Source organism: Bos taurus, chromosome 27, assembly GCF_002263795.3.
Source record: "Bos taurus isolate L1 Dominette 01449 registration number 42190680 breed Hereford chromosome 27, ARS-UCD2.0, whole genome shotgun sequence".
NCBI lineage: Eukaryota > Metazoa > Chordata > Mammalia > Artiodactyla > Bovidae > Bos > Bos taurus.
In genome coordinates this window covers 2,495,472-2,520,966 of record NC_037354.1, presented here as the reverse complement: position 1 = coordinate 2,520,966, position 25,495 = coordinate 2,495,472, and the positions used below count along the sequence as shown (strand labels likewise).

General features: G+C 42.4%; 1 protein-coding gene across 2 annotated transcripts in view; it reads left to right on the top strand.

Moving 5' to 3' along the window:
- The window catches only part of CSMD1 (CUB and Sushi multiple domains 1), a 2,064,317-nt gene that overhangs the window by 1,692,486 nt on the left and 346,336 nt on the right, over positions 1–25,495 (top strand). For both annotated transcript variants that reach the window (XM_059882319.1, XM_024986326.2), the window contains exons 19-22: positions 5,942–6,058; positions 7,489–7,704; positions 12,440–12,628; positions 21,219–21,388. In XM_059882319.1, the coding sequence (XP_059738302.1) occupies positions 5,942–6,058; positions 7,489–7,704; positions 12,440–12,628; positions 21,219–21,388 (692 nt within the window). The remainder of the gene's footprint in view (positions 1–5,941; positions 6,059–7,488; positions 7,705–12,439; positions 12,629–21,218; positions 21,389–25,495) is intronic.

The window sequence follows — 25,495 nt, the reverse complement described above, 5'->3', positions numbered from 1 at the left end:
TCTATAGAAGACTTCTTTTGAGGAAAGGATTTCCATATAAATGAATGAATGAACAAAAACAACTTCTGTAGGGCATGGGGAGTCCACAAATAATCTGAAATGAAAAGTAACCCCATTAAGTTTTTTTGCTTTAAATAGAACTTTATTAACAATTTAAAGCAAAAAAAAAAAAAAGGAGGAAATAATAGAAAAAATAAAGAAACCAGCCAGTATACTGCGTGCTTTCACGTGCTAGTCTCTTCAAGGAAGAAGCAAGCATTAGGAGGCAGGAGGTCAAGTGGACACAAACAAGCTGAAACATACCAGTCACAGAACTTGCCAGAAGTGAGAGGTGATGATACAGGCAGTGAGGGGAGAGTAGGGACCCACAGGTTTCATTCTGAAATGCTTAGCAGGCAGTTGCCAGCCCAGCTGTGGTTTGAGAAAGAAGTGAAAGGGCTTTGTTTTTTTTTTTTTTTTTAATTGGAATGTAGTTGCTTTACAATGTTGTGTAAGTTTCTGCTGTACAGCAGCAGGATTCAGCTATAGGCACACATCTATCCCCTCTCTTTTGTGTTTCCTTCCCATTTTGGTCACCGGAGAGCACTGAGCAGAGTTCCCTGAGCTGTGCAGTAGGTTCACACTAGTTGTCTATTTTATACATGGTATCAATAGTGTACGGGGCTTCCCAAGTGGCTGAGCGGTGAAGAATCTGCCTGCCAGTGCAGGAAATGTGGATTTGATCCCTGGGTCAAGAAGATCTCCTGGAGATGAAAATCGCAACCCACTCCAGTATTCTTGCCTGGGAAATCCCATGGAGAGAGGAGACTGGTGGGCTGCAGTCCATGAGGTCACCAAAGAGTCAGACATTTGACTGAGCATGCCTGCAATAGTGTATATCAGAGTTTAAATTATGAAGCTGAAAGCTGTGAGGTTACAAGTTAGAGCTCGATTCAGTTCAGTCACTCAGTCATGTCTGAGCATTTGCCCACCCCCATGAACTGCAGCACGCCAGGCCTCCCTGCCCATCACCAACTCTCGGAGTTCACCCAGACTCATGTCCATTGAGTCGGTGATGGCATCCAGCCATCTCATCCTCTGTCGGCCCCTTTTCCTCCTGCCCTCAATCTTTCCTAGCATCAGGGTCTTTTCAAATGAGTCAGCTCTTCATATCAGGTGGCCAAAGTATTGGAGTTTCAGCGTCAGTTAGAGTTGGTGCTGTGGAAATAAATCGTATCTTCCAGGGAGTGAGTAGACTCTGTCATCTTTTCTTCCTCCCCCTCTTGCGCTGCTACCTCCCAGGTGGAAAGTGACTAGCGCCTGTGATATAGTCTACATGCCTCGACTCGTGCCTTCCTCCAATCTAGGCAGAGAAAGACATTTAAAAATAAAATTAGTGAAGGCAGGTTTCTGGTTCTTTGAAACAACGACTGACTTGTTTGCAAACTTGAATTTCCTGGAAGACTGTGTGCATGGTCTGAGAAGATGAGAGAGAATGTGGGAATGACAGAAGCTGATAACTGAGAATCTGTAAGAGGAGCGTTTTCCTTAAAAGACCAGCAGGAACCCAGTGACCTTGCAGTAAATTGGCAGCTACTGGCCTGTCACCAAGCAAACTGTTAACCCTGGGTGAGCTGACTGTCTGTCTTGCCTCCATCTGTCCTTCGCTTTCTCAGTGCTCATCGTCGTGGCCACGTGGCCATCGCTTGCTTGCTGTACTCTTCTCACCTCACCTGCCTCTGAGAACCAGTTATGATTCTTGTCCTCAGAATAAATCATGCTTGGCTATCTTTTTATTAATTTATCTGCCTTGCCCACCTGAAAGTAAACTGGAAAAACAGGGACTTGTCTGTCTTATTCATAGGAACATCCCAGGTTTTAGTCTTTTTATCTACATCTGCATTCATAGTGTTGATGATCTCATCTTTCTAGCCCTTGGTCAGACCTCTCTCATGGGATCCAGACTTGCATATCCAATTACAGCTCCAACCATTCGGCATGGATGTCTCATAAGCATTGCACTTGTGTGTCCAAAACTGAACTGGTTTACTTTCAAAACCTGGTTCTTCCCAAGTCCATTCCCCCACTCAGCCTTAGAACCTTATAATCATCCTACAATCTTCCTTTTCCTTTATGGCACCCACATCCCATTGACAAGGAAATCCTATCAGCTCTACCTTCAAAACATTACTGGGTTCTGACCACTTCCCGCCACATCTCTGCTGATGTTCTGTCCAGGGTCTTACCTGTTTTGCTTTCTGCCACTCAACCCCCTCCTCACATAGCAGCCCAGCACCCAAACTAAAAGCCAAGTGGACCCACTTCATCTTCTGTTCAGGACCCTTAGGTGGCCCTTCATCACACTCAGAGATGGGCCATGGTCTGGATGGGATCTGACCCCATCCAGGGGGTCAGGACTCTCTCCCTTCTGACCCAGGGCCCAGGACTCTCTCCCTTCTCTCCCCACCCTCCCCACCAAATTGCCCCTACCCCAGCAGACTTTTTGTTTTCTTGGGCTCCAAAATCACTGTGGAAGGTGACTGTAGCCATGAAATTAAAAGATTATTGCTCCTTGGAAGAAAAGCTGTGATAAATCTAGACAGCATATTAAAAAGCAGAGACATCACTTTGCCAGCAAAGGTCTGTATAGTTAAGGTTATGGTTTTTCCAGTAGTCATGTATGGATGTGAGAGTTGGACCCTAATGAAGGCTGAGCATTGAAGAATTGATGCTTTCAAATTGTGGTGCCAGAGAAGACTCCAAAGAGTTCCCTTGGACTGCAAGGACATCCAACAAGTCCATCCTAAAGGAAATCAACCCTGAATATTCAGTGGAAGGACTGATGCTGAAGCTGAAGTGCCAATCCTTTGGCTACCTGATGCAAAGAGCTGACTTATTGGAAAAGACCTTGATGCTGGGAAAGATTGAGGGCAGGAGGAGAAGGGGATGATAGAGGATGAGATGGTTGGATGGCATCACTGACTCAATGGACATGAGTTTGAGCAAACTTCAGGAGATGGTGGAGGACAGGGAAGCTTGGCATGCTGCACTCCATGGGGTCACAAGGTGCTGGGCACGACCGAGTGACTGAACAACAACAGCAGCCCACTCCCCACCCTGGCAGCCCACTCTCTCTGGCCTTCATCCTGCTGGTTTTGTCTTCAAGCAAGTTCTTCCCCAGATTATCAAGTGCTTCCTTCTGTCTCAAGTCTTTCTTCACGGCCACCTCCTGAGTCAGATCTTCCCCCCAACCCCGTTTATTCTGCCCCAAGCCAGTTCTTCTTTCTTTCTGCATTTTCTTCCCTGGCATGTGTCATCTTCCAACATTGTATATAGTCAGTCATTCATATTATATTCTCTCTTCTTCAGCTGGAATGTGCACTCTGCCAGAGCAGAGATTTTTGTCTATTTTGCTCATACATAGCAGGTGAAAGTGAAAGTGAAGTCGCTCAGTCATGTCAGCCTCTTTGTGATCCCACGGACTGTCGTCTACCAGGCTTCTCTGTCCATGGGATTTTCCAGGCAAGAGTACTGGAGTGGGTTGCCATTTCCTTCTCCAGGAGATCTTCCTGACCCAAGGATCAAACCCAGGTTCCCTGCATTGCAGGCAGATGCTTTACCCTCTGAGCCACCAGGGAAGCCCAAAAAATAGCAGGTACTCAGTAACTATTTTTTGAATAAATTAATGTTAAATGCTATGTTATTACCTTTTTCATAATAAAATGAGTCAATGTAACTTTAAGATGTGAAAACTTCAGCCTCTTAAAATATTCTAGAACTCTTTTCAATAATTTATATTTTGCTGTCTTTTACCTAGATCTCAAGTTTGCATATTCAAAAAAATTATCTGTTTCCTTAAAATAACATGCTGAGTGAGCATGATGAGAAATATCACTTTTTCTACAAATGAGCTCATTCTTTTCTGAGTGTTATTTATGGAACAGCTTTTACATGATTCAGGACATTCATGTGACAGTGGACCCTTGAACAACACGGGGGTCAAGGGTCCAGAGGACCTGGAGACTAGCTCAGGGCTGAACCTGGTCCCTGGCCCTTCCCCCCAGCTCCCCTGTGCCAGTTTGATTCCTTGTTGGTTCAGCTCTTGCATTCTCAGGAAACCACGATAGGACTTAAGATAGAAAAGAAAAGATAAATATCCACTCATCAATTGTCTGCAAAATTAAGTTTTATAAAGTTTATTCAAATTTTAAATTATTGATATCTTGCTGTTTCTCTTTTTATTGGTTTTTATTTTTATAATTAATTATAAAATTTTAAAAATTAAAATTTAAAAAACATTTAAAAATTTTAATGTTATAATGTTGTGTTGGGTCCTACCACATAGCAACATAAATCAGCCACAATTATACATACGCCCTGTTCCTCCCTAGCCTCCCCTCGCCCACCCCATCTCTCCAGGTTATCACAGAGTGTCAGATGGGGGTCCCTGTGCAATACAGCAACTTCTCACCCCGTGTAAGATGGGTATCTTATGCCTGATAGTGTACATACGCTGACGCTACTTTCTCCAGTCATCCCTCCGTCTCCCTCCCCACTGTGCCCACAGGTCCATTCTCTACATCTGTGTCTCCATTCCTTCCCTGCAAGTAGGTTCATCAATACCATTTTTCTGGATTCCGTGTATATATATACATTAATATACTGTATTTGTTCTTCTCTTTCTGACTTACTTCGCTCTGTAGACTCACCCACCTCACCAGAGCTGACGCAGATTGTATGGCAGAGTTGTGCATATGTACCGCATCTTCTTTATCCATTCATCTGTTGATGGACCCTCGTGTATTGTACATAGTGATGCTATGAAAATCTATTCATAGAATCAACAGCTAATGTCTTGGGTATTTAATACATATGGGACCCTGTAAATTGTGTTCTATGAAGCCAGTTGTTATAAACAGCTACCCTAAGAGATGGCTTTTATCACTGTGTTCAGTTTTAAGATAAGACAGATGTGCAGGAAGGAGGATGAGCTACTTGCCAAAGACCACAGAGTCAGAGACAGGGCAGCATCTGAACTCATCACTTTCTGGCATCAAGGTCTGAGCACTGGAACCTCCACAGGACACTGATTCCTAAACATGTCGACTTCCTCCCTCAAGTGATTATGTACAACTTTCTTTTCTTTCTTTCGGAAATGAGACTGAGATATATCAAATAAGACATGTGTTGTTGTAAAGGATTTAAATTCAATGAAGTGCTACTGAGAATGCTGGCAGCTCTAGAGGATTAGAATCAGTAAGATACAGAGATATAGGTAGAGATGGAGAAATTTATCATAAGAAGTTGACTCAGATTGATTACAGAGGCTGTGAAGCCCTCAGATCTGTAGTCAGCCAGCTGGAGACCCAGGGGCCCAAAGGGTGTGAATTCCAGTCCAGAGGCCAGCGGCCTCAAGACTCAGAAGGAGCTGATGCTTCCGTTCAAGACTGAGGATAGAAAGGAAGCTGATGTCCCAGTGTGAAAGCCGCCGGGCAAGATGTGTTCCGTCTCGCTTATAAGACGCTCAGCCTTTTCGACCTCCTCAGGCCTCCGACCTGTTGGAAGAGGCCCGCCCCCATCAGGGGAGGGCCACCTGCTCTCCTCAGTCCACCTGTTCCAGCATCACCTCACCCAAGAGCATCCTCACAGATGCACTCGGAATAAAGTCAGGTCAAAGGGCTGTGCATCCTGTGACACAGTCGAGCAGACGCACAGGAGGGTTCCACTTCAGCTGGTATAGCCTACTCTGTGGTGTCTCTCTAGGTTTTGTACTAATTAGGTCTTTGTATATGAACTTACACATTGCAGGCAAAATAAAGTTTTGGTTTTGTTTTGTTTTTCCTGGAGGTGACCTTAAGTATTCTTTTATTCCTTGTGCAAATTAAATGCCACTTTAAAAGTATTTTATTGTAGCAATCATTGTGAAACTTTAATACTAAAATTATATTTCTTATTATTTAAGCCCTCTGTGGAGGATACATCCATGGAAAGAGTGGAACAGTTCTTTCTCCTGGGTTTCCAGATTTTTACCCAAACTCTCTAAACTGTACATGGACCATTGAGGTGTCTCATGGAAAGGGTAAGAATATTACGGATTTCAAAAATATAAAATAATTAACTAGATGCCAACATGGGAACAAAAAATATTGATGTGTGAACAAGTAAGATAACTAATTTCCTCATATATGTTTCAATTACTAAGTGATTTTTAATAAGATTCTAGAAATAAATAATCTAAATTATTGGTACATTCAAGCAAAAGTTGATTCCTTATTTTATTCTCTTTGGATCAGATAACTTGAACAACTTTTTACTTGTGAACATAAGCTTGGAAATCAGGTGCAATGCTAAAGAAAAGAGGCATGCATTATACAACATGTGAATAACACTTAAATAAAAGGAGATAAATAATTATCTAACTTCTCATTTCCATGATAAATCTAAGCCTCATTCTTGTACTTGCCATGTGTTCTAAGTCTGATGAGGATTATTACACATAATGAGTAATTGTATGTTAAGGAAAACTTGGCTTTGAAGGGAATTGAAAAAGAAAAAAAGAATAAGCAAGTTATGAGTGACCAGGGTTTTGTAATCATAAAAATAAATATTTTCATTAAAAAGATCTCTTCATGGTTAATTATATTCATTATGTATAGGAATTCAGACATAATGCTTTGTGAGTATAGCTACTAGGGGATCATATTCCCAAAGGGCCACATGAAACTAGGTTTTCACAACTCTCTTCCCTCACTTGTGCAAGTTTCTATATTAAACCTCCAAGCCTGGTGTTTCTAAAGGACATGTTTACTGTCAATTGGAAAGTGGTCTGGTCCTTGTCTCCTTAGTCACAAACGCTTGCCCTGAGAGGCTGTGCACAGTCCACTGAACCCTGCTGCTGAGTTTAGTTATGTGTTTATGTTGGAACCTGCATCCGTAGCTCGCTGTATATCCCTGTGTCTAATCTGTATCTGTATCTATACCTACATACACCAAAACATTGGGTTTTGCTGTTTATTCCTTCTTCTCTTTTATTCCTAAAGCCATCCTCTTTCTACCCATTCTCTGTACTTTTCTTTCAAACTTCATAATTCAGATTGCATTTCAAGATTATATTTTGATTCAAGACTTTGATGCCCAGGAAGAATTCTTTCCCTAGTTATTGATTCTATCAGTACCCCCTTACTCCCCTCTCTGCCCTTTCTCTCTCTGTCTCTCTCTCTCCATCTGCCTCTTCCTCTCACCGACTCCACCTCTGTCTCCATTGCCATCTCTCTCTCTCTCTGTCTCCATCTCTGACTCTCTGTCACCCTCTCCCTTTCTTTCTCTCTGTCTCCCTCTCACCATCTCCATTTCTCTCCCTGTCTCTCTCTATCTGTCTCTCTCTGTCTCTGTCTCTGTCTGTCTCTCTCTTTCTCTCTGTCTCTCTCTGTCTGACTGTCTGTCTCTCTCTCTGTCTCTCTGTGTGTCTCTCTCTGTCTCCCCCTCACTGACTCCATCTCTGTCTCTCAGGAGTCCAGATGATCTTCCATACCTTTCACTTGGAGAGTTCCCATGACTACCTGCTGATCACCGAGGACGGGAGCTTCTCGGAGCCGGTGGCCAGGCTCACGGGCTCGGTGCTGCCTCACACCATCAAGGCGGGTTTGTTTGGAAACTTCACAGCCCAGCTTCGGTTTATATCAGACTTTTCCATTTCCTATGAGGGCTTCAACATCACGTTTTCAGGTATGTCGGATCTTATTTTCTCGAGCAGTAATTGTACCATTGTGTGAGCACGCACACGTGTGTGTGTGTGTGTGTGTGTGTGTGTGTGTGTTTACAGGTAAACAGCTGACCAGTGGGAAGATCTAGTTGATATGGAGGAGGAGGTGAGACCAACAAACAGTTGCCTGGCAGCCCCAAGACATTGTTTGCTGCACACCAACTATAAATTCTTATCCCCCCAAATTTGCTAATATCACTGCCGTCTCAGCCTCTTGTCATCAGTGCTACCAAAACCTCTAAGGACACTGTCCTTACTGGGGAATGTGCTCAGAATTCACTGTGGTCTCATTGTTTTGGGTCCTGCCTTCCAGGAGACCCAGTACTTGTGATGAGAGCCACCTTTAGGATGGAAAAAATGTGACCGTGCACAATCGAGGATGAGCTTCTTGTTAACCTTAATGCCATCATGAAAGCAAGAAAACCATACTCCAAAATTAAGAAACATTTTCACCTTTATTATAAAACATATATAATACTTTATGAGAGGTTTATGTAGAGGTTTATGTAGTTTTAGCCATTGTCTGTATGTGTTAGATTGCTAAGAACAGTATTAATATATTTTTACAGGTGACAAAAAAAGTACAGACAGTTCACTGGTCAAACATGTGGGGAATAATTTTAATCACGTAAGCAAACAGTGTTCCACAAGCATCAGGGTCAGATGTCCCGCTGGGTCTCAGACGCACCCTAGCTGGCAGAGGCAATCACTGCTCTGAGACGACTGACTGGTGTAAACAACTATATTAATCTCCATTTGTGTATCTGATGCTTTGGCAAATAAAATTGTTTCCTACATCACATTTCATTGCCCAGAGCTAAAGTAGTTTTCATAAGGTGATCTCTGAGTCCTGTAATTACAAGTAGTTTCTTCTATTTTTATTGTTCCAGTTAATTCCCTAATAACTTGTGATGCAACTCATCAGATTCTCTGCTAAAATATCTGAATATTTATGTTATCTCCTGTTCTGAGGCTAAAAGTCTTTGTAGAAGTATTTCCTCATTCCTCCTTCACATCAAAACAGTTCCAGTCCAGTATCTTACACATAGTAGGAATTAGTTAAGTTGTCAATAAACACTTGCTAAATATCACATGATCATTAAAATATATAAAATGAAATACTGTCTTTTTTAGCTTTATTGAAGTATGATTTTCAAATTGAAATGTTATTTAAAAAAAAAAGACTTCTTAGGGATTTTAAGATTCTCTGAATCATATTATACTCCCTGTAATTATGACCAATTGCCATTTATCTTAATCTGACTATGTTGATTTTTCCTGTTATTTCACTGAATTAATGGAGCTTTCCAGACAGGTTCAGACTACTTGGTATCATCGAAATTTGCCACAATCAATGGTAATCATGAAATTGGCCGCTTTCTATATCAAAGACTTAAATCTTCCTAACGCTAATACCTAAATCCGTCTTTCTGTGTGTTCTCCCGTGGTGGATCTCAATTAGAATCACTGTGAGACTATCACTCCACTCTCTTTCTCCTTTCATCGTGATCCAAAATGAATTTAAGCAGAATACTCCAAAGACAGAAATTAGCAGTGGCGCCAGTCTGTGGATCTGCGCTGTAGATGTTTCTCAGAACCTCTATCCGTTCTGCACCGTCTCTTTCTTAGTCCCATCCCTCCCCACACACAGCTGCAAGTGACACAGCTACCGGGAGGCTTTTGACTCCAGGAGTCAGAGGGCAGGCGTAAAGTTGGCTGCGTCCTTCCATAAACTTCCTCAACAAAAAAGCAAGGGGACAACAGGAACAGCAACACACGCGTTCCTGTGTCTTTGTAGTGATTTCGGGCAGTTTTAAAGTAGTTTTAAATTTTAAGACCAAAGTGGCAACACTTTTTGAGCATGTGTAACAATTCATGTGCGCACAACCCATAGAACGCAGTCTATAAGACTTGCACGAGGAGTCACGTTTGTCTATACTATATCACACATGCACACTCAGACAGTCGGGCTAAGAACAAAATACACTGAAATGGGGCTGTGAACGATTGCCAGTGACACTAACACAATGGAGTTTATTTTTTCTGCCCAAAGAAGTAACAACTTTATTGTGCAAATGAAGCATTTGCTTATCTGAGGATTTTTCAGATATTTGTACCAAATCAGTATGCTCTTATATCTGGATTTTTTTTTTTTCCTTGTTGATCTGGTTTGTTTCTGTCCTTTTTAGAAAGTTTATTGAAGTGAGTTCTTAGGAGGCTCAGTGGGTAAAGAATCTGTCTGCCAATGCAGGAGACACAAGAGACCTGAGTTTGATCCCTGAGTTGTAAAGATCCCCTGGAGAAGGGAATGTCTATCCGCTCCAATATTCTTGCCTGGAGAATCCCATGGACAGGAGAGCCTGGTGGGCTACAGTCCGTGGGGTCACAAAGAGCAGACACAGCCGAGTGCACCTGCACGCACAGACATTAAAGGAGCATTTGTGTCTCCCAGTCAGTGTCCCTGCAGATAATGAGGGGGTATTGGGAAAGAAGAACTCAGACAAGGAGTCATGTTTGTCTGTATGTATCACATATTATCTGTCCCTGCAGATAATGAAGGGATATCGGGAGAGAAGAACTCAGTACTCCAGAATGTTTAGGTCAGGCTGTCCACCTTCCCGGATCCATCTGCTCTACCTTGAGCGTCCATTTCTGACCATTCTCTGTGTCCACTTACTATTCCCACCTCCCTTCACCACGCCTCCTATGATTCTGCCTTCTGAATGCCAACTTTCTGTGAGTTTACATAATTTCCTGGTCATCCTCTTCAAAAGATGAGAATCTGGGCAGCTCAGTGCCTTTACAGATGTGGTGTCCTCTTCATTCAGAGCCTTTCTTCATCCCTCACCAGGCAAACTCCTCCCTCCAGAGATCCAGTACTGTCTGTTCTTCCTAGGAAGTCTACCGTCCTGTTTTGATATGACAAATAAATATTTATTGGGTTGAATTAAATGATATTACTTTTCCCCTTTCTGGGCCATATTAAAAATAAGTCAAATTAATGATCATATTTCCAGAGTGACCAGAGTAGTTTGAATATGTCAGAGATCCAGAATAGAGTTTTTACCTAAACGAAAAACAGGACAAAGACAATGTGGCAAGCGTGGCACTTGCACGTTGACCAGTCAATTGGGTGAGGCAAGGGAAAAATGGGGAAGGAGATTTCTTCTTATGAGGTCAGGACACCAGTGATAAAACTTGTCGGTGATGAGAGTAGAAAACGTGGATTTAAATTGAGAAATACTGGGGGAATGATAGTTGAATTTACTATGTTTATTGAGAGTGAAGAATCCACAGTTAAGAGAGCTGGAAATAGGGAAGGGGAGGCAATTGTTTTCAGAAGAACCAGCACACTTTCCCACCACCTTAGGAGAACCTGTCTTTTGTCTCCCCTTCATCGAAATATTGCTCATTCTTTACCTGTCACTTTAACTTCTTTGAAACTCTTTCTGTCATTCAAATCTCTGATGGTGGTCACCATTTGATCCTATCTGACTAAGCACTGGGCATTAGACACTGAAGAAAAAGGCAAGAAGGAGAAAAATGGTCTGAAGGATGTACCTTGAGACCAATGACACTGCAGATGCAACTGTACTGTTACAATTGAGGCTTGAAAGAATCAACACCACAGAATGAGACAAATATACAGTGTTATTAGCTCTGGTACTTTGTACATTTAATCCCCCAATGCAGCAAAACACCAGACATTAATCTTTTTTTTTTTCTTGATTACTAAATTAGCACCTTCTTCCTGAGTACTTTGCAGAAATTTTCAGCAGTTTCCAGAACGTTTTCTATTGCATTTCAATAAAACATGGCTTAAAATTGAAACATAGGCAGGTTACAGTTTTGCTGTTCCATACTGAGGTGTATTTTAGGAGTGGAATTGGTTATGATAAATTTTCCACCAGCAAAACCCTGTGATGTTGCTTTTAGTTTCTGCTCCACGGGGTCTTGTTTATCCAAATCACCTTTAAGAAGAGGACAGTAACTGACTTCAGCAATTAGATGTGTCACTAGAATAAGTCCATACTGTTAAAGTGACAGTTCTAAATGGATCAGGTTATTATAATGTTATACATCTATTTTTTTAAAATATTGATTTATTTGCCTGCACTGGGTCTAGTTGCAGCATGCAAACTCTAGTTGCAGCGTGTGAGCTCTAATTCCCTGGCCAGGGATTGAGCTTGGGCGCCCTGCTTTGGGAGCACAATGTCTCAGCCACTGGACCACCAGGGACGTCCCTACATCTACTTTTTTAAATACTATAAGTAAGTAAATAAGTGAAGTCGCTCAGTCGTGCCCGACTCTTTGCGACCCTGTGGACTGCAGCTTACCAGGCTCCTCCATCCATGGGATTCTCCAGGCAAGAATACTGGAATGGGTTGCCATTTCCTTCTCCAGGGGATCTTCCCGACCCAGGGATTGAACCCAGGTCTCCCACATTGCAGGCAGACGCTTTAACCTCTGAGCCACCAGGGAAGCCCTTTTAAACACTATAAGTTATTCCATTTGTCATGTGAAAACCTATAGTGCAAAGAACAACAATCCATGTGACAGTCACAGCAGAGTCTGGGGAAAAAAAAATATGTCTAGTGGTTTACTTTTTAAAAAATAATAGCAGCTTTGGATTCTTGCCAAGTGATGTCTGAGTGTTTACACAGGTTCCCACATATGCTTTGTCCCTTCCTGTCTCAGAGTACGACCTCGAGCCATGTGATGACCCTGGCGTCCCTGCCTTCAGCAGAAGAATCGGCTTTCACTTCGGAGTCGGGGACGCACTGACCTTCTCCTGCTTCCCGGGTTACCGCTTAGAAGGTGCTACCAAGCTCACGTGCCTGGGTGGGGGCCGCCGTGTGTGGAGTGCACCTCTGCCAAGGTGTGTGGGTAGGTGGTCACACGCTTTCATTTCATTCATCCAGGGGACAGGGCGTGGTGCAGTCAGCGCGCAGGGCCCCTGGGCCAGGGAGGGGTGAGGGCCACCTGCTGGGATGGACAGAGGCTCCACTTCCCAGGGCAGGGGGACGGGACCCTCTCTGGGCTGTGGTTACCTCAGTGACAAAGCCAGCTCCTTTCAGCTCTAAAACCTCATGACTGAATGGGGGTGAAACTGAAGCCTATGCCAAGTGTAGTAATGAGGAAGAATATATATATATAAACGTATACACTGTGTACCTGGGACAAAGGAAAAAGAAAAAGCTAGAAGGCAGGCTGTATTACCACAACCTTTGACAATTCTGTTGCTTAAAAGCAGTGAGCCTCTGCTCGTGACAATTTAAAGTGCTGGTTTTGTTGTTTCTTTACACTCTGATTAGAGGATTGTGCGTACTCCTGCAAACTGGGTGTGCTAGCAGTTGTAATGCTGGATTAGTTTTCTCCCTGTGTTGTCGAGGAATTCAAGCAGTCATTCTGTAGAGCTGTATGAATCTTTATCTAGGTATTTGGAATGAGGCACTGTGCTGAGACTGTGGAATTCAGGATGCCCATTCCGTGGGGTGTATTTGTTGTTAACCTGAGCCTGTGCTGCTGTGAGGAGTTCATCAGAGAATCGATCTGGTGCTCAGAGTTTAAACACGAAAGCTTGGCTGAAGGTCTGGCTAGTCTAGTCATTAGCTCCAGGGGCAGTGTCTTCTGTCTGCCCTCCGCAGTGCTGCTCAGCATGAGAAGGGCTTGCAGTCTGTCCTGTAGAGCTATCAAGCATGGCTAATGTCACAGCATTATGGCATCTGTCTAGTTAGGACCCTCAGACCCCTTCACTGTGAGCCTTCTGAGTTCTTGAGGAGCCCCTGGTACCCTCCACGTGCCTCTTACCACCTGATACACTAGAGCCTGGTGGGCAAGTTGTGAAACTGAAATTTCATAACCCATAAAAATGCTGAATTGTTAACTTCGTAGACCATACTTTTTCCAAAGAACAGAATCTCTTTAATTATTTAGAAATATTACGTGATTCAAAAGTCAATACTGTCTTTTTGAGTTTCAATGTGGCATAGACAGTAGGGTAGTGAGGACTTTAATATAAAAAATTAGACAAATGAACATGAAGTGTATCATCTCTGCTTCCTTCTGGGGTGTATATCTGACCTTTGTATGATCTGACTTTCTCCTAAAACAGTAGTTCTCACTTTTTTTTTTAGTTATGGATTTTATTTGAGAATTGGATGCCAATTTTGAGCATGGCCTAAAGGAAAAAGGAATACTTTCTAAGAAAATTATTTTCTAGATGCTCCTAGATGTTCTAAGAGTTGCCTAGAATCCATTTACCTCAAATTAGAAATTACTGAACAAGATGGTTAAAATCTGGAGAAAAAACTCCCAACCCAATGAAGTTGAAGATATATTCCTCATTGTAACATTGTCTATCAATTATAATATTCTATTTGCCTTTATTCTATTTTATCTAGATTCATTCTTCTTATCTTGGGTTTTGCATCGTTGCCTTAAGTGTAAAATGAGGAGCAACTGGGGTTGAACTAATAGTTAATATTTCTAGACCAGCACAGCTCTGAACTCTTTGCATGTGTCAGATCCATTCTACAGAAGGGAACACTAAGAGCCTAAGACCTTTGCCCACCAGTACAATTAGCAAGATTCCAACACTAGGCTTTCACCCCAGCACTGAGACAGCACAGTGGCTTGGGCTGAGGCTGTTCTATATTTTTCCTCTTGTGTTTCACAAGCTGCTCCCCCAAAATTTCCTTCCAGCTCATCTGGCCACAAGAGACCTTTGAATAGCTGTGTTATTGTTCAGTCGATAAGTCATGCCCTACTCTTGTGACTGCATGAAACACTACTGCATGCCAGGCCTCCCTGTTCTTCACTATCTCCTGGCGTTTGCTCAAAATCACATTCATTGAGTCAATGATGCCATCCAACCATCTCATCCTCTGTCACCCCCTTCTTCTCCTGCCCTCAATCTTTCCCAGCATCAGGTCTTTTCCAATGATCCAGCTCTTTGCATCAGGTCAGCAAAGTTTTGGAGCTTTAGCTTCAGCATCAGTTCAGTTCAATTGCTCAGTAGTGTCCGATTCTTTGTGACCCCATGGGCTGTAGCATGCCAGGCCTCCCCGTCCATCACCAACTCCTGGAGTTTACTCAAACTCATGCCCATTGAGTCAGTGATGCCATCCAACCATCTCATCCTCTGTCATCCCCTTCTCCTCCCACCTTCAATCTTTCCCAGCATCAGGGTCTTCTCCAATGAGGCAGTTCTTTGCATCAGGTGACCAAAGTACTGGAGTTTCAGCTTCAACATCATTCCTTCCAATGAACCTTCAGGATTGATTTCCTTTAGGATTGACTGGTCTGATCTTGCTGTCCAAAGGGACTCTCAAGAATCTTCTCCAGCACCACAGTTTGAAAGCATCAGTTCTTTGGCACTTACCCTCCTTTATGGTTCAACTCTCACATCCATACATGATTAGTGGAAAAAACATAGCTTGGACTATGCAAACTTCTGTCAGCAAAGTGACATCTCTGGTTTTTAATACACTGTCTAGTTTTGGCACAGCTTTTCTTCCAAGGAGTAAGCATCTTTTAATTTCATGGCTTCAGTCATCGTTTACAGTGATATTGGAGCCCAAGAAAATAAAGTCTGTCACTGTTTCTACCTTTTCCCCATCTATTTGCCATGAAGTGATGGGACCAGATGCCATGATCTTAGTTTTTTGAATGTTGAGTTTTAAGCCAGCTTTTTCACTCTCCTCTTTCACCTTCATCAAGAGGCCCTTTAGTTCCTCTTCGCATTTTGCCTTTAGAGGGGTATTATCTGCATATATGAGGTTTTTGGTATTTTTCCCAGCTTCTTGATTCCAGCTTGTGCTTCTTCTAGCCCAGCACTTCACTTGATATACTCTGTGTATAAGTTAAATAAGCGGGGTGATGATACACAGCCTTATTGTACTCCTTTCCCAATTTGAACCAGTCTGTTGTTCCATGTCCAGTTCTAACCATTGCTTCTTGTCCTGCCTGCATACAGGTTTCTCAGGAGGCAGGTAAGGTGGTCTGGTATTCCCATCTCTTTCAGAATTTTCCACAGTTTGTTGTGATCCACACAAAGGCTTTAGCATAGTCAATGAGGCAGATATTTTTTTTTAATCCCCTTGCTTTTTCTATGATCCAGCAAATGTTGGCAATTTGATATCTGGTTTGTATGCCTTTTCTAAACCCAGTTTGTACATCTGGAAGTTCTAAGTTCATGTACTGTTGAAGCCTATCTTAAAGGATTTTGAGCATTACCTTGCTAGCATATGAAATGAGTACAATCGTACAGTAGTTTGAATATTATCTGGCACTGCCTTTCTTTGGAATTGGACTGAAAACTGATGTTTTCCAGTCCACAGCCACTGCTAAGATTTTCAAATTTGTACACTTACTGAGTGCAGCACTTTAACAGCATCATCTTTTAGGACTTGAAGTAACTCAGCTGGAATTCCATCACCTCCACTAACTTTGTTTGTAGTAATACATACTAAGTCTCAATTGTCTTCACATTCCATAATGCCTGATTTTAAGTGAGTGACCACACCATCTTGGTTATCCAGGTCATTAAGACCTTTTTGGTATAGTTCTGTGTTTCACTGCCCCCTCTTCTTAATCTCTTCTGTTTAATCTCTTAATCTGCCTCTGTTACATCCCTACCATTTCTGTCCTCTACTGTGCCCTTCTTCTTGTGAAATGTTGCCTGGATAGCTACAGTTTTCTTGCACAGATCTTTAGTCTTTCCCATTCTGTTGTTTTCCTCTACTTCTTCATGTTATTCATTTAAAAAGGCTTGCTTATATCTCCTTACTATTCTTTGAAAGTCTGCATTCAGTTGGGTATATCTTTCTCTTTTGCCTTTTGCATCTTCTGTTTTCTCAGCTATTTGTAAGGTCTCCTCAGACAACCATTTTGCCTTCTTACATTTCTTTTACTGTGGGATGGTTTTGGTCACTGCCTCCTGTATAATGTTACGGACCTCCTTCCATAGTTCTTCAGGCACTCTGTCTACCATACCTAATCCCTTGAATCTATTTGTCACCTCCACTGTATAATCATAAGGAATTTGATTTAGGTCATACTTGAATGAACTAGTGGTTTTCCCTACTTTCTTCAATTTAAGCCTGAATTTTAAGCAATAAGAAGTTCATGATCTGAGCCACAGTCAGTCAGTTCCGGGTCTTGGTTTTGCTGACTGTATAGAACTTCTCCATCTTTGGCTGCAAAGAATAGAGTCCATCTGACTAACCACATTTCCAAAGGCAATAAAACCCAGCAGGTGACCCACCTGGCACCTGGGAATTCCCGCCCCCCTTCCTTTCTCTCATTCTCCACATCTGAATAGTGGTAGTTCTCAAGATTCTGCTTCCCCCAGGGCTCCTCTCTACCTGGCCTAGAGAAGGCTTCACCTTCACACCCTGAAGACGCTCCTGCCTCCAGGACTGCCCACCGGGGGGCCGCAGCCCCAGAGTGATCTGTCTGAATTCAGAGCCTCCCCCACCTGTCTGTTAACAGAATGTGAGGCAGCCTCTGGGAGGGTCAGTGTTGTTCACTGGGAGACCCTCTGACTTCCCACCCAGCTCAATCATATACTTGAGCTCGGGCACACACCTACACTCACGTACAGACGCACTGCACAAGACACAAAATTGCCTGGTTCTCTAACTTGAAGGCCTCTCTCTTCACCGCTCCTTACTCACAGCATGCACCACCTTTTCTGCCAGACTGCCCCTCCTCATTTTGAATGCCCTCCCATGCAGCTCTCTCCACCCCGCTTACTTCCTGGCTGGAGAGGGACCCTCCGGGATCACCGTCTGAGCCAGTAAGCTTGTCTTCTTGTCTCTGTCTCCCCAGCCAGGCTGACCTTTCCTTTACAGTGGGGCTGCTTTAGCCCAGATCCAGCTCTGGGCCATATGCAGTAAATGTTTGTCAAGCAATTGTTACTTCTCTCAGAGTGCCTATCTTGATCTCACAGTTTGATTCATTGGCACTCTGTGTCTATCTTTCGTCCTTCAAAATCATAGAAAAAAGAATAGCCTATCCCTAGCCAAGAGCTACAGATCCATTCTGAAGATCACACCTGGAGGAAGGCCAAGAGAATTATAGCACACTGCTTCACCTTTCCCTAATAAACACCTGGTTATAAGCAGAACTTTGAGTGGAAACCTGGGCTGAGAATGGCCCTGACCGGCACTCCTTACGTGAAGAAGTGTCCCTGTAAGATGAGAGGCACTGTGGGTTTCAGCAGTGTTTAGAGGAGCAAGTCTTCAGCAACAGAATTTGAATCCAGATCAGTGTAAGTAGGCAGATTGCATGCATGGTCAGTCATTCAATCGTATCTGACTCTTTAAGAACCTGTGGACTGTAGCCCGCCAGGATCCTCTGTCCATGGGATTCTCCAGGCAAGGATCCTGGAGTGAGTTGCCATTTCAGCATATATTTTCATCTACTGTGTTACTATCAAATAGTAAATTAATATCCCTGATAAAGTATATCTTAATATTGAATATTAATACTTATAGATAATATGGTAATGCTCTGGGTGTAGACTTTCAGCTTCCAAAGCTGTGAGAAATACTGATTAATGTTGTCCTTTAAGCCTCTCATCTCTTCTGTTACATCACCCAGAGCTGAAAGACAGCCTGCACAGGTTGATGCTTTTGTACAGAAGAATTAACTGAAAAATCAATTGACTCCTTTCTATTTTTTTCATTTACTTTTATAAGTTTAGTTCCATTACAAAACTCTAAATGACAATTCAATTTTAATTACAGTTTCAGGAGGTTCTTTATAAAAAAAAAAAAAAGAGCCAATGATTCATTTTATGGGAAATTATATTCTTTCATCTTAAAGTCATTTTAAATGGATTATGGAAAGAACTTAAAATTGACACATTTAATTGCTCCAGAAATGGAGATTTGCAATGGATGTCTGAAATCAAGTTCAAAGAATTTCTGAAATTCTGATGACTTGCATTCTTTAAGTTTCTGAGCACCTGCTTTTTCACTGTTTGTCATATTTCACTCAATTATCTCCTATGGGACCGTCTTGAGCTTTAGATCACTTACTCAGTCTTCTTTACACATTCCAGTTCTTTCATTTGAAAATCATGTTGCATCTGTCTTTGTGACTAGGACATTCAATTGGAAATAAACTTAAGTCATTAGCCTGCCTCACAAACAAGATCCCAGTGCAAACGTTCCTGTTCCATGGCAGGATATTTTGTGGAATGTTAAGATGCTCAATCATGACAGCCTCATGTTCCTACTCTTTTGGAGTCATACATTCGTATGTGTTCCTCGTGGGTTACTTAACATCTGTAAGCATAATTGATAATAAATATTGTACTTTGACAACATAGTGTGGTTGTTACTAGACCACCTGAGATTCAAATCCCAACTCTGTCAACCACCCACCCTGCCCCCATGTGATCTGGAGCAGGTTAATTAATCTGCCTCAGTTTCTTCATCTGTAAAATGGACTTAGCATTGATACTGACCTCTTAGAATTGTTTTCTTTATTTAATGATGTAATACTCATAAAAATGCATTCAGTTCAAGTGACTAATAGACCAAAAGAAGAATAGATTGCTGTACCTAGACAATTTTTATCAACCCTTTTGTTGTTCAGTCGCTGAGTCATGTCCAACTCTTTGCAACTCCTATGGACTGCAGCATACCAGGCTTCCCTGTCCTTCACTATATCCTAGAGCTTGCTCAGACTCACGTCCATTGAGTCAGTGATGCCATCCAACCACATCATCCTTTGTCTTACCCTTCTCCTCCTGCCTTCAGTCTTTCCCAGCATCATAAGTACTTATTTGATCTTCCAGTGTGTTCCTCTAGACTGGGAATTCTAGAATTTGTTAACATGTCCATTTTCACACTATGACTGTTTCCTTTAGAATCTCTGGATTCCCTGTTTTCTTTTAGTGTGTGTCCCCTTTTCCAAACAGCCATCTATCTGGTCATCTCTGTGCTCCAAGCTCTCCAGGGATCCTGGTTCCATGACCCCCAGACACTCCCTGCCGTCTGGGCCAGGGAGTGTTTGAAGCCAGATCTCCTACGTTCTTCCAAATGTTACCCTGCTTCAGTCATGCCCACAAGGCCACTTGTGCTTCTTTCTTAACATTTTCTCCCCCATTTCCCATAAAACCCCCCTTTATGCCCTTTTGGAGGGAAATTAAGAGCAGGGGAACCAAGTTCTCCTGTGTTTTCTCCCTGATTCTCTTCCTAGCCTGCGTATGTGGGGATATTCTGAGATTCAAGGGCACAAATCATCTGGAGCTGATCCTGAATCTCCAGCTTTTTCCTTCCATCATCAGGCCAGGGAAGCCCCACTCCTGGTGCAGAGGAGGACTTCAGTTATTGTCAGAGAGAGACTGGGAAGCCAGAGATTTGTGATTTTGAAGACGGCATGCCTGGGACAGCGCCAGACTGTGTGACCCTCAGGAGGCCCCCCTTAAAGTGACCCCTGCCCCCCTCTCGCCCCCATTGTGTGCAGGCATTTTACTTATTTTCAGTTTCCAACTTTACCATTACTCTTCACACTCAGGCTTGTTTTGTTGCAATTTTAAAAATCGCTGTGCTTATCACATAGTGTGGCTGATAAGTGATTTCATGCAGAATCACATGGGGCATTCTTGTCACACAAGCATGCACACATACACACACACATATGCAAACACACACATGCAAACTCAGGGCAATTTTATCTTGTTATAGTTGCTTTGGACACTTAGAGTTTTAGAGGTTAGCCTAATACGCTCACTTTCCTTGGTGAGGAATGGGTGCTGAGCGTCTAGGTGACTTTCTCTGATGACTAGTCTAGTTGACTTTGGCAGAAAGTTGAGGGCTATATTTTTTTTCATTTTTACTCTGATTTAAGTTCTTTATGCAAATTTGGATCTAGAGGTGAACTGCCCTCTCCTTTCATCAGGAAAAGGGGAAAAGAATGTATTTTCTGCCATCAAAGGGACTTCTATCCCAAGACAGTTAGACAGGCTCAGGACTGTGACATGGCAGTGGGAGATTCAGTGGTCTGGTCCATGGTTAAAATCCTATTTAAATGCATCCAGGCTAAGGCCATGGAATGCCGATGGGGAGAGGTACCTGGACATCACTGTGGAGTCAGCTCGTAGGGGTCAGCAGGGACACTTCACAAGGCAGAGCTGGGGCTCAGACAGGCGAGCACCCAGGGGTCAGTCAGAGTGCTCAGACTTACCTGTTTCACCCTAGAACTCTGCAGGATAGGAGGAATAAGCAGTCTACTAAAAGAAAAGAAACAAGAAAATCTTGAAAATGGGATGAATGGGGATATCTTTCCTGTCCAGTTGGTAAAACAGTGAAAAGAAGCTGTTAGTCTATAAAAGCAATATGTTAACAGCAGACACATTGAGAGAGAAGAGGGCTGCCATGATTTTAAAGTTTTTATTTATTAAAATCAGTAATTCCACTTTTGAATCTTCTTTCTTTTTTTAATGTCCTGTTTATTTTAGCTGAATGTGGAGCAAGTGTCAAAGGAAATGAAGGAACGTTGCTGTCTCCAAATTTCCCGTCAAACTATGATAATAACCATGAGTGTATCTATAAAATTGAAACAGAAGCTGGCAAGGGGATCCATCTCAGAGCACGAAGCTTCCAGCTGTTTGAAGGAGATATTCTGAAGGTAAAAATAATTTTCTTTAATAAAACTCCATCTTTCCTTCTCAAGGAATAAATAGGATCTTGATCCAGGTATATCATAGATATAGACATATACCTATATTAACATATCTTTATATATACACATTTTTCCCAATTTGCTTATTCAACTGGTTTGAGATAGTGGTCTCTAGCATTATGTGTGTTGGACTTTAAAATATCTCAGTTTGTAATCCTGGATCTGAAATGCATTTGCTGTGTATCTTAGGCATATTTTTTTTAAGATTTTTAAGTCTTAGTTTTCTTATACATAGAAAACATGCAATGGTGCCTACCTTTTTTGTGATGTTTTGAAAATAATATACTATAGATACATATTAGTAGCCTTGTGCCTAGCGCACACTAGGAGTTGTATTAGTAAAAACTCACAGGATCCTCAGACCAACCCTTTCTGCAGTCCCTCTTGATTTGTGTGGTCATGACAGAGCATCCTTCAGAGCTGGAAGGATCTGGATGTGACAGTGGAAACAAACCTGACCACTGTCCTGGGACCACCAAGCAGGGTGTGTGTAGAGAAGCCATGCCAGGAGGAGGCAGTCTCACACACAAGGCTGAGTTGTGTTCACAGAACTCTGGGGTATCCAAGGCATGGGGCCAGCCACAAGGGTCATTGCAGTAGGTGATTCTTAGCCTCAGAGCCTCAGGGAGCTTCTCTGGGGTGGGGGTGGGGAGGTTCAGACGTGCACACCACTCACATTCCAGATGGACTCAGGAAAATGGGCAGAGAAATAGATCCACGTCTTGCCTTGACCTGAAAATCTCAGCTCCAACTGCAAATGCCACCAAACTCCTTCTGAAATACTTTCCATATCTCCTGAAACTATGTCAGGAAACTGGGACCTCCCTGGGTCTAGGGCCTGAGTAGGCACTTGCACCCCGAGCCTCATGGAAAGAGACTGGTTTTGAGCAACAAAGACCGCACTGGCCACCATCCAGCCTGTCCACAACTGGTTCCAGGGGGACTGAGCACCTTGTCCACCATCGCAGCTGGTTTACAAGAAGGACCGGTCTCATTCCCTTTCTAAAGTCCTAGGGTGCCCACTCACATGTTCTTCTACACAGACACACACAATGTTCCATCTCAGGGCCAGTTAACTTGGCTCACTTGAAGCTGTGAGCACTGAGAAGCTATGCAAAGAGCCTGCTACAGGAGGACTCTAGTGCCCCTCAAGGGTGCTCTCTGTGTGTGTAGTGGATGAAGAGGATTCCTGGCAGTTTCCACCATGTGCACAGGTCAAGAGAAGCCTCCAGACTCAAGTGCTCCCTTCCTCCAAGTCCACCCTTGACTACGGTTCTAGGTCATAATTTAAAAGACAGATTTTATTTTAGCTGTTCTTTCATTGCAATGGTCTTTAGAAAAAGCTCATGTTGGCAGTATGAGTCACTGTAATTAAGAAGTGATTTTCAGGTATAAACTAGAGTATCCTCACTGATCTAGAAAAAGTTAAAGTCGAATCATACAAAACTATTTTCTTTGCTAACCTCCCACTCAAGATGTCAGCAAATTTGGGAAATACAGCAGTGGTCACAGGACTGGAAAACATCAGTTTTCACTTGAATCTCAAAGAAGGGTAATACCAGATAACGTTCAAACTACCATGCAACTGCACTCATTTCACATGCTAGCAAGGCTATGCTCAAAATCCTTCAAGCTATTCTTCAAAGTATGTGAATCAAGAGCTTCCAGATGTACAAGCTGGATTCAGAAAAGGCAGAAGAAGCAGAGATCAAACTGCAGACATCCACTGGATCAAAGAAAAAGCAAGGGAATTCCAAAAAACATCTACTTCTGCTTCATTGACTACACTAAAGCCTTTGACTGTGTGGAGCACAACAAACTGTGAAAAGTTCTTAAAGAGATGGAAATATCAAACCACCTTACCTTACAGCGAATGGTGTCAGATTCCTGATCTCCAAAAAAGATTTAGCTTTAGGACCAGGGACCAGGCTTGATCATTCAAGAGCTTTTGTGTACCAGAGTTTTATTAAAGTATGTAAAAGAACAGAGAAAGCTTCTGACATAGACATCAGAAGGGGACAGAGAGTGCTCCCTCACTAGTCTAAGCAATGGAATTATATACTTTTTTAATTGGTTATTACAATAAATCAAAAGAATATCTCAAGGTTGTAAATATCCTACTAGACCTACTCCATAATTTATATTTAAATATGACAGAATTAGAGTTAATAATATAAAGATCTTACCAGAGCCACTCCCATAATATACATTCTAAGATAACAGGATTAGTCTGAAGGTTTTCAAGGAGAAGCTGTCCTCAAGCAGGATACATTGTTGTTATGTAATGCTTAGTATAGAGTTTGAACTGAGTTGTTTGTTGTGTAATCATCAGTTCTCCACTTAAAGAAAGCACACACACACACACACACATTTTATGTGACTAAGACTAAGAAATGGAAAGGGAAAAAAGGCATTTGTCCTTTCCTCCTCCTTGAGAATTTCAGACCCCTATCTCCTCCTCAGGGACCCCAGATTTCTTATCAACCTGACTAGGAATTGACTGTCTCACCTGTATCCTGAGAAACTTTTATGTAGGTCAAGAAGCAACATTTAGAACCAGACATGGAAAAACAGACTGCTTCAAAATTGAGGAAGGTGTATGACAAGGCTGTCACCCTGCTTGTTTAACTTCTATGTAGAGTACATCATGCAGAATGATGGGCTGGATGAATCACAAGCTGAAATCAAGATTTCCAAGAGAAATATCAACAGCCTCAGATATGCAGATGATACCACTCTAATGACAGAAAGTGAAGAGGAACTGAAGAGCCACTTGCTGAAAGGGAAAGAGGAGAGTGAAAAAGCTGGCTTAAAACTCAACATTTAAAAAACGAAGATCATGGCATCCATTCCTATCACTTCATGGCAAATAGAAGGGAAAAAGTGGCAACAGTGACAGATACTATTTTCGTGGGCTCCAAAATCACTGCGGACATTGACTGCAGCCACAAAATTAAAAGATGCTTACTCCTTGGAAGGGGAACTATGACAAACCTAGACAGCAGATTCAAAAGCAGAGACCTCACTTTGCTGACAAAGGTCCATATAGTCAAAGGTATGGTTTTTCCAGTAGTCATGTATAAATGTGAGAGTTGGACTATAAAGAAGGCTGAGCACCAAAGAATTGATGCTTTCTAATTGTGGTGCTGGAGAAGATTCTTGAGAGTCCCTTGGATAGCAAGGAGATCACACCACTCAGTCCTAAAGAAACCAATCCTGAATATTCATTTGAAGGATTGATGCTGAAGCTGAAATTCCAGTACTTTGAAGTTTCAGTACCTTATGTGAAGGCCAACTCATTGGAAAAGACCCTGATATTGGAAAAGATTAAAGGCAAAGGAAGAAGTGGGTAGCAGAGGATGAAATTGTTAGATAGCATCACCAGCTCAATGGGCATGAATTTGAGCAAACTCCATGAGATAGTGAAGGACAGGGAGGCCTGACATGCTGCAGTACATTGGGTCACAAAGAGTTGGACATAACTTAGCAACTGAGCATAATGTAACATACAGCCTTTAAGGTACACTTTTAAGAACAATTAATAATACTTTGGTGTAGGTGACTGATTAGAGACACTGCATTAAATATACACTGATGAGTATTATTGGAATGGAAGAAAGCAGATCATGTGCATTTGTGATTGTGTTTAAACTTGTTGATTATAATAAAAAATCAGAACAAAATCTTGCTTGCTGCTGCTGCTAAGTCGCTTCAGTCATGTCTGACTCTGTGTGACCCCATAGACGGCAGCCCACTAGACTCCTCTGTCCCTGGGATTCTCCAGGCAAGAACACTGCAGTGGGTTGCCATTTCCTTCTCCAATGCATGAAAGTGAAAAGTGAAAGTGAAGTCGCTCAGTCATGTCCGACTCTTAACAACCCCATCGACTGCAGCCTACCAGGCTCCTCCAACCACGGGATTCTCCAGGCAAGAGTACTGGACTGGGGTGCCATTGCCTTCTCTGAAAATCTTGCTTACCAAATTGAATCCCAGAAAAACTGTCAGTTGTCTGAAGTACTGAGATATTTTGCAAGCATATATTTTATTGACCAT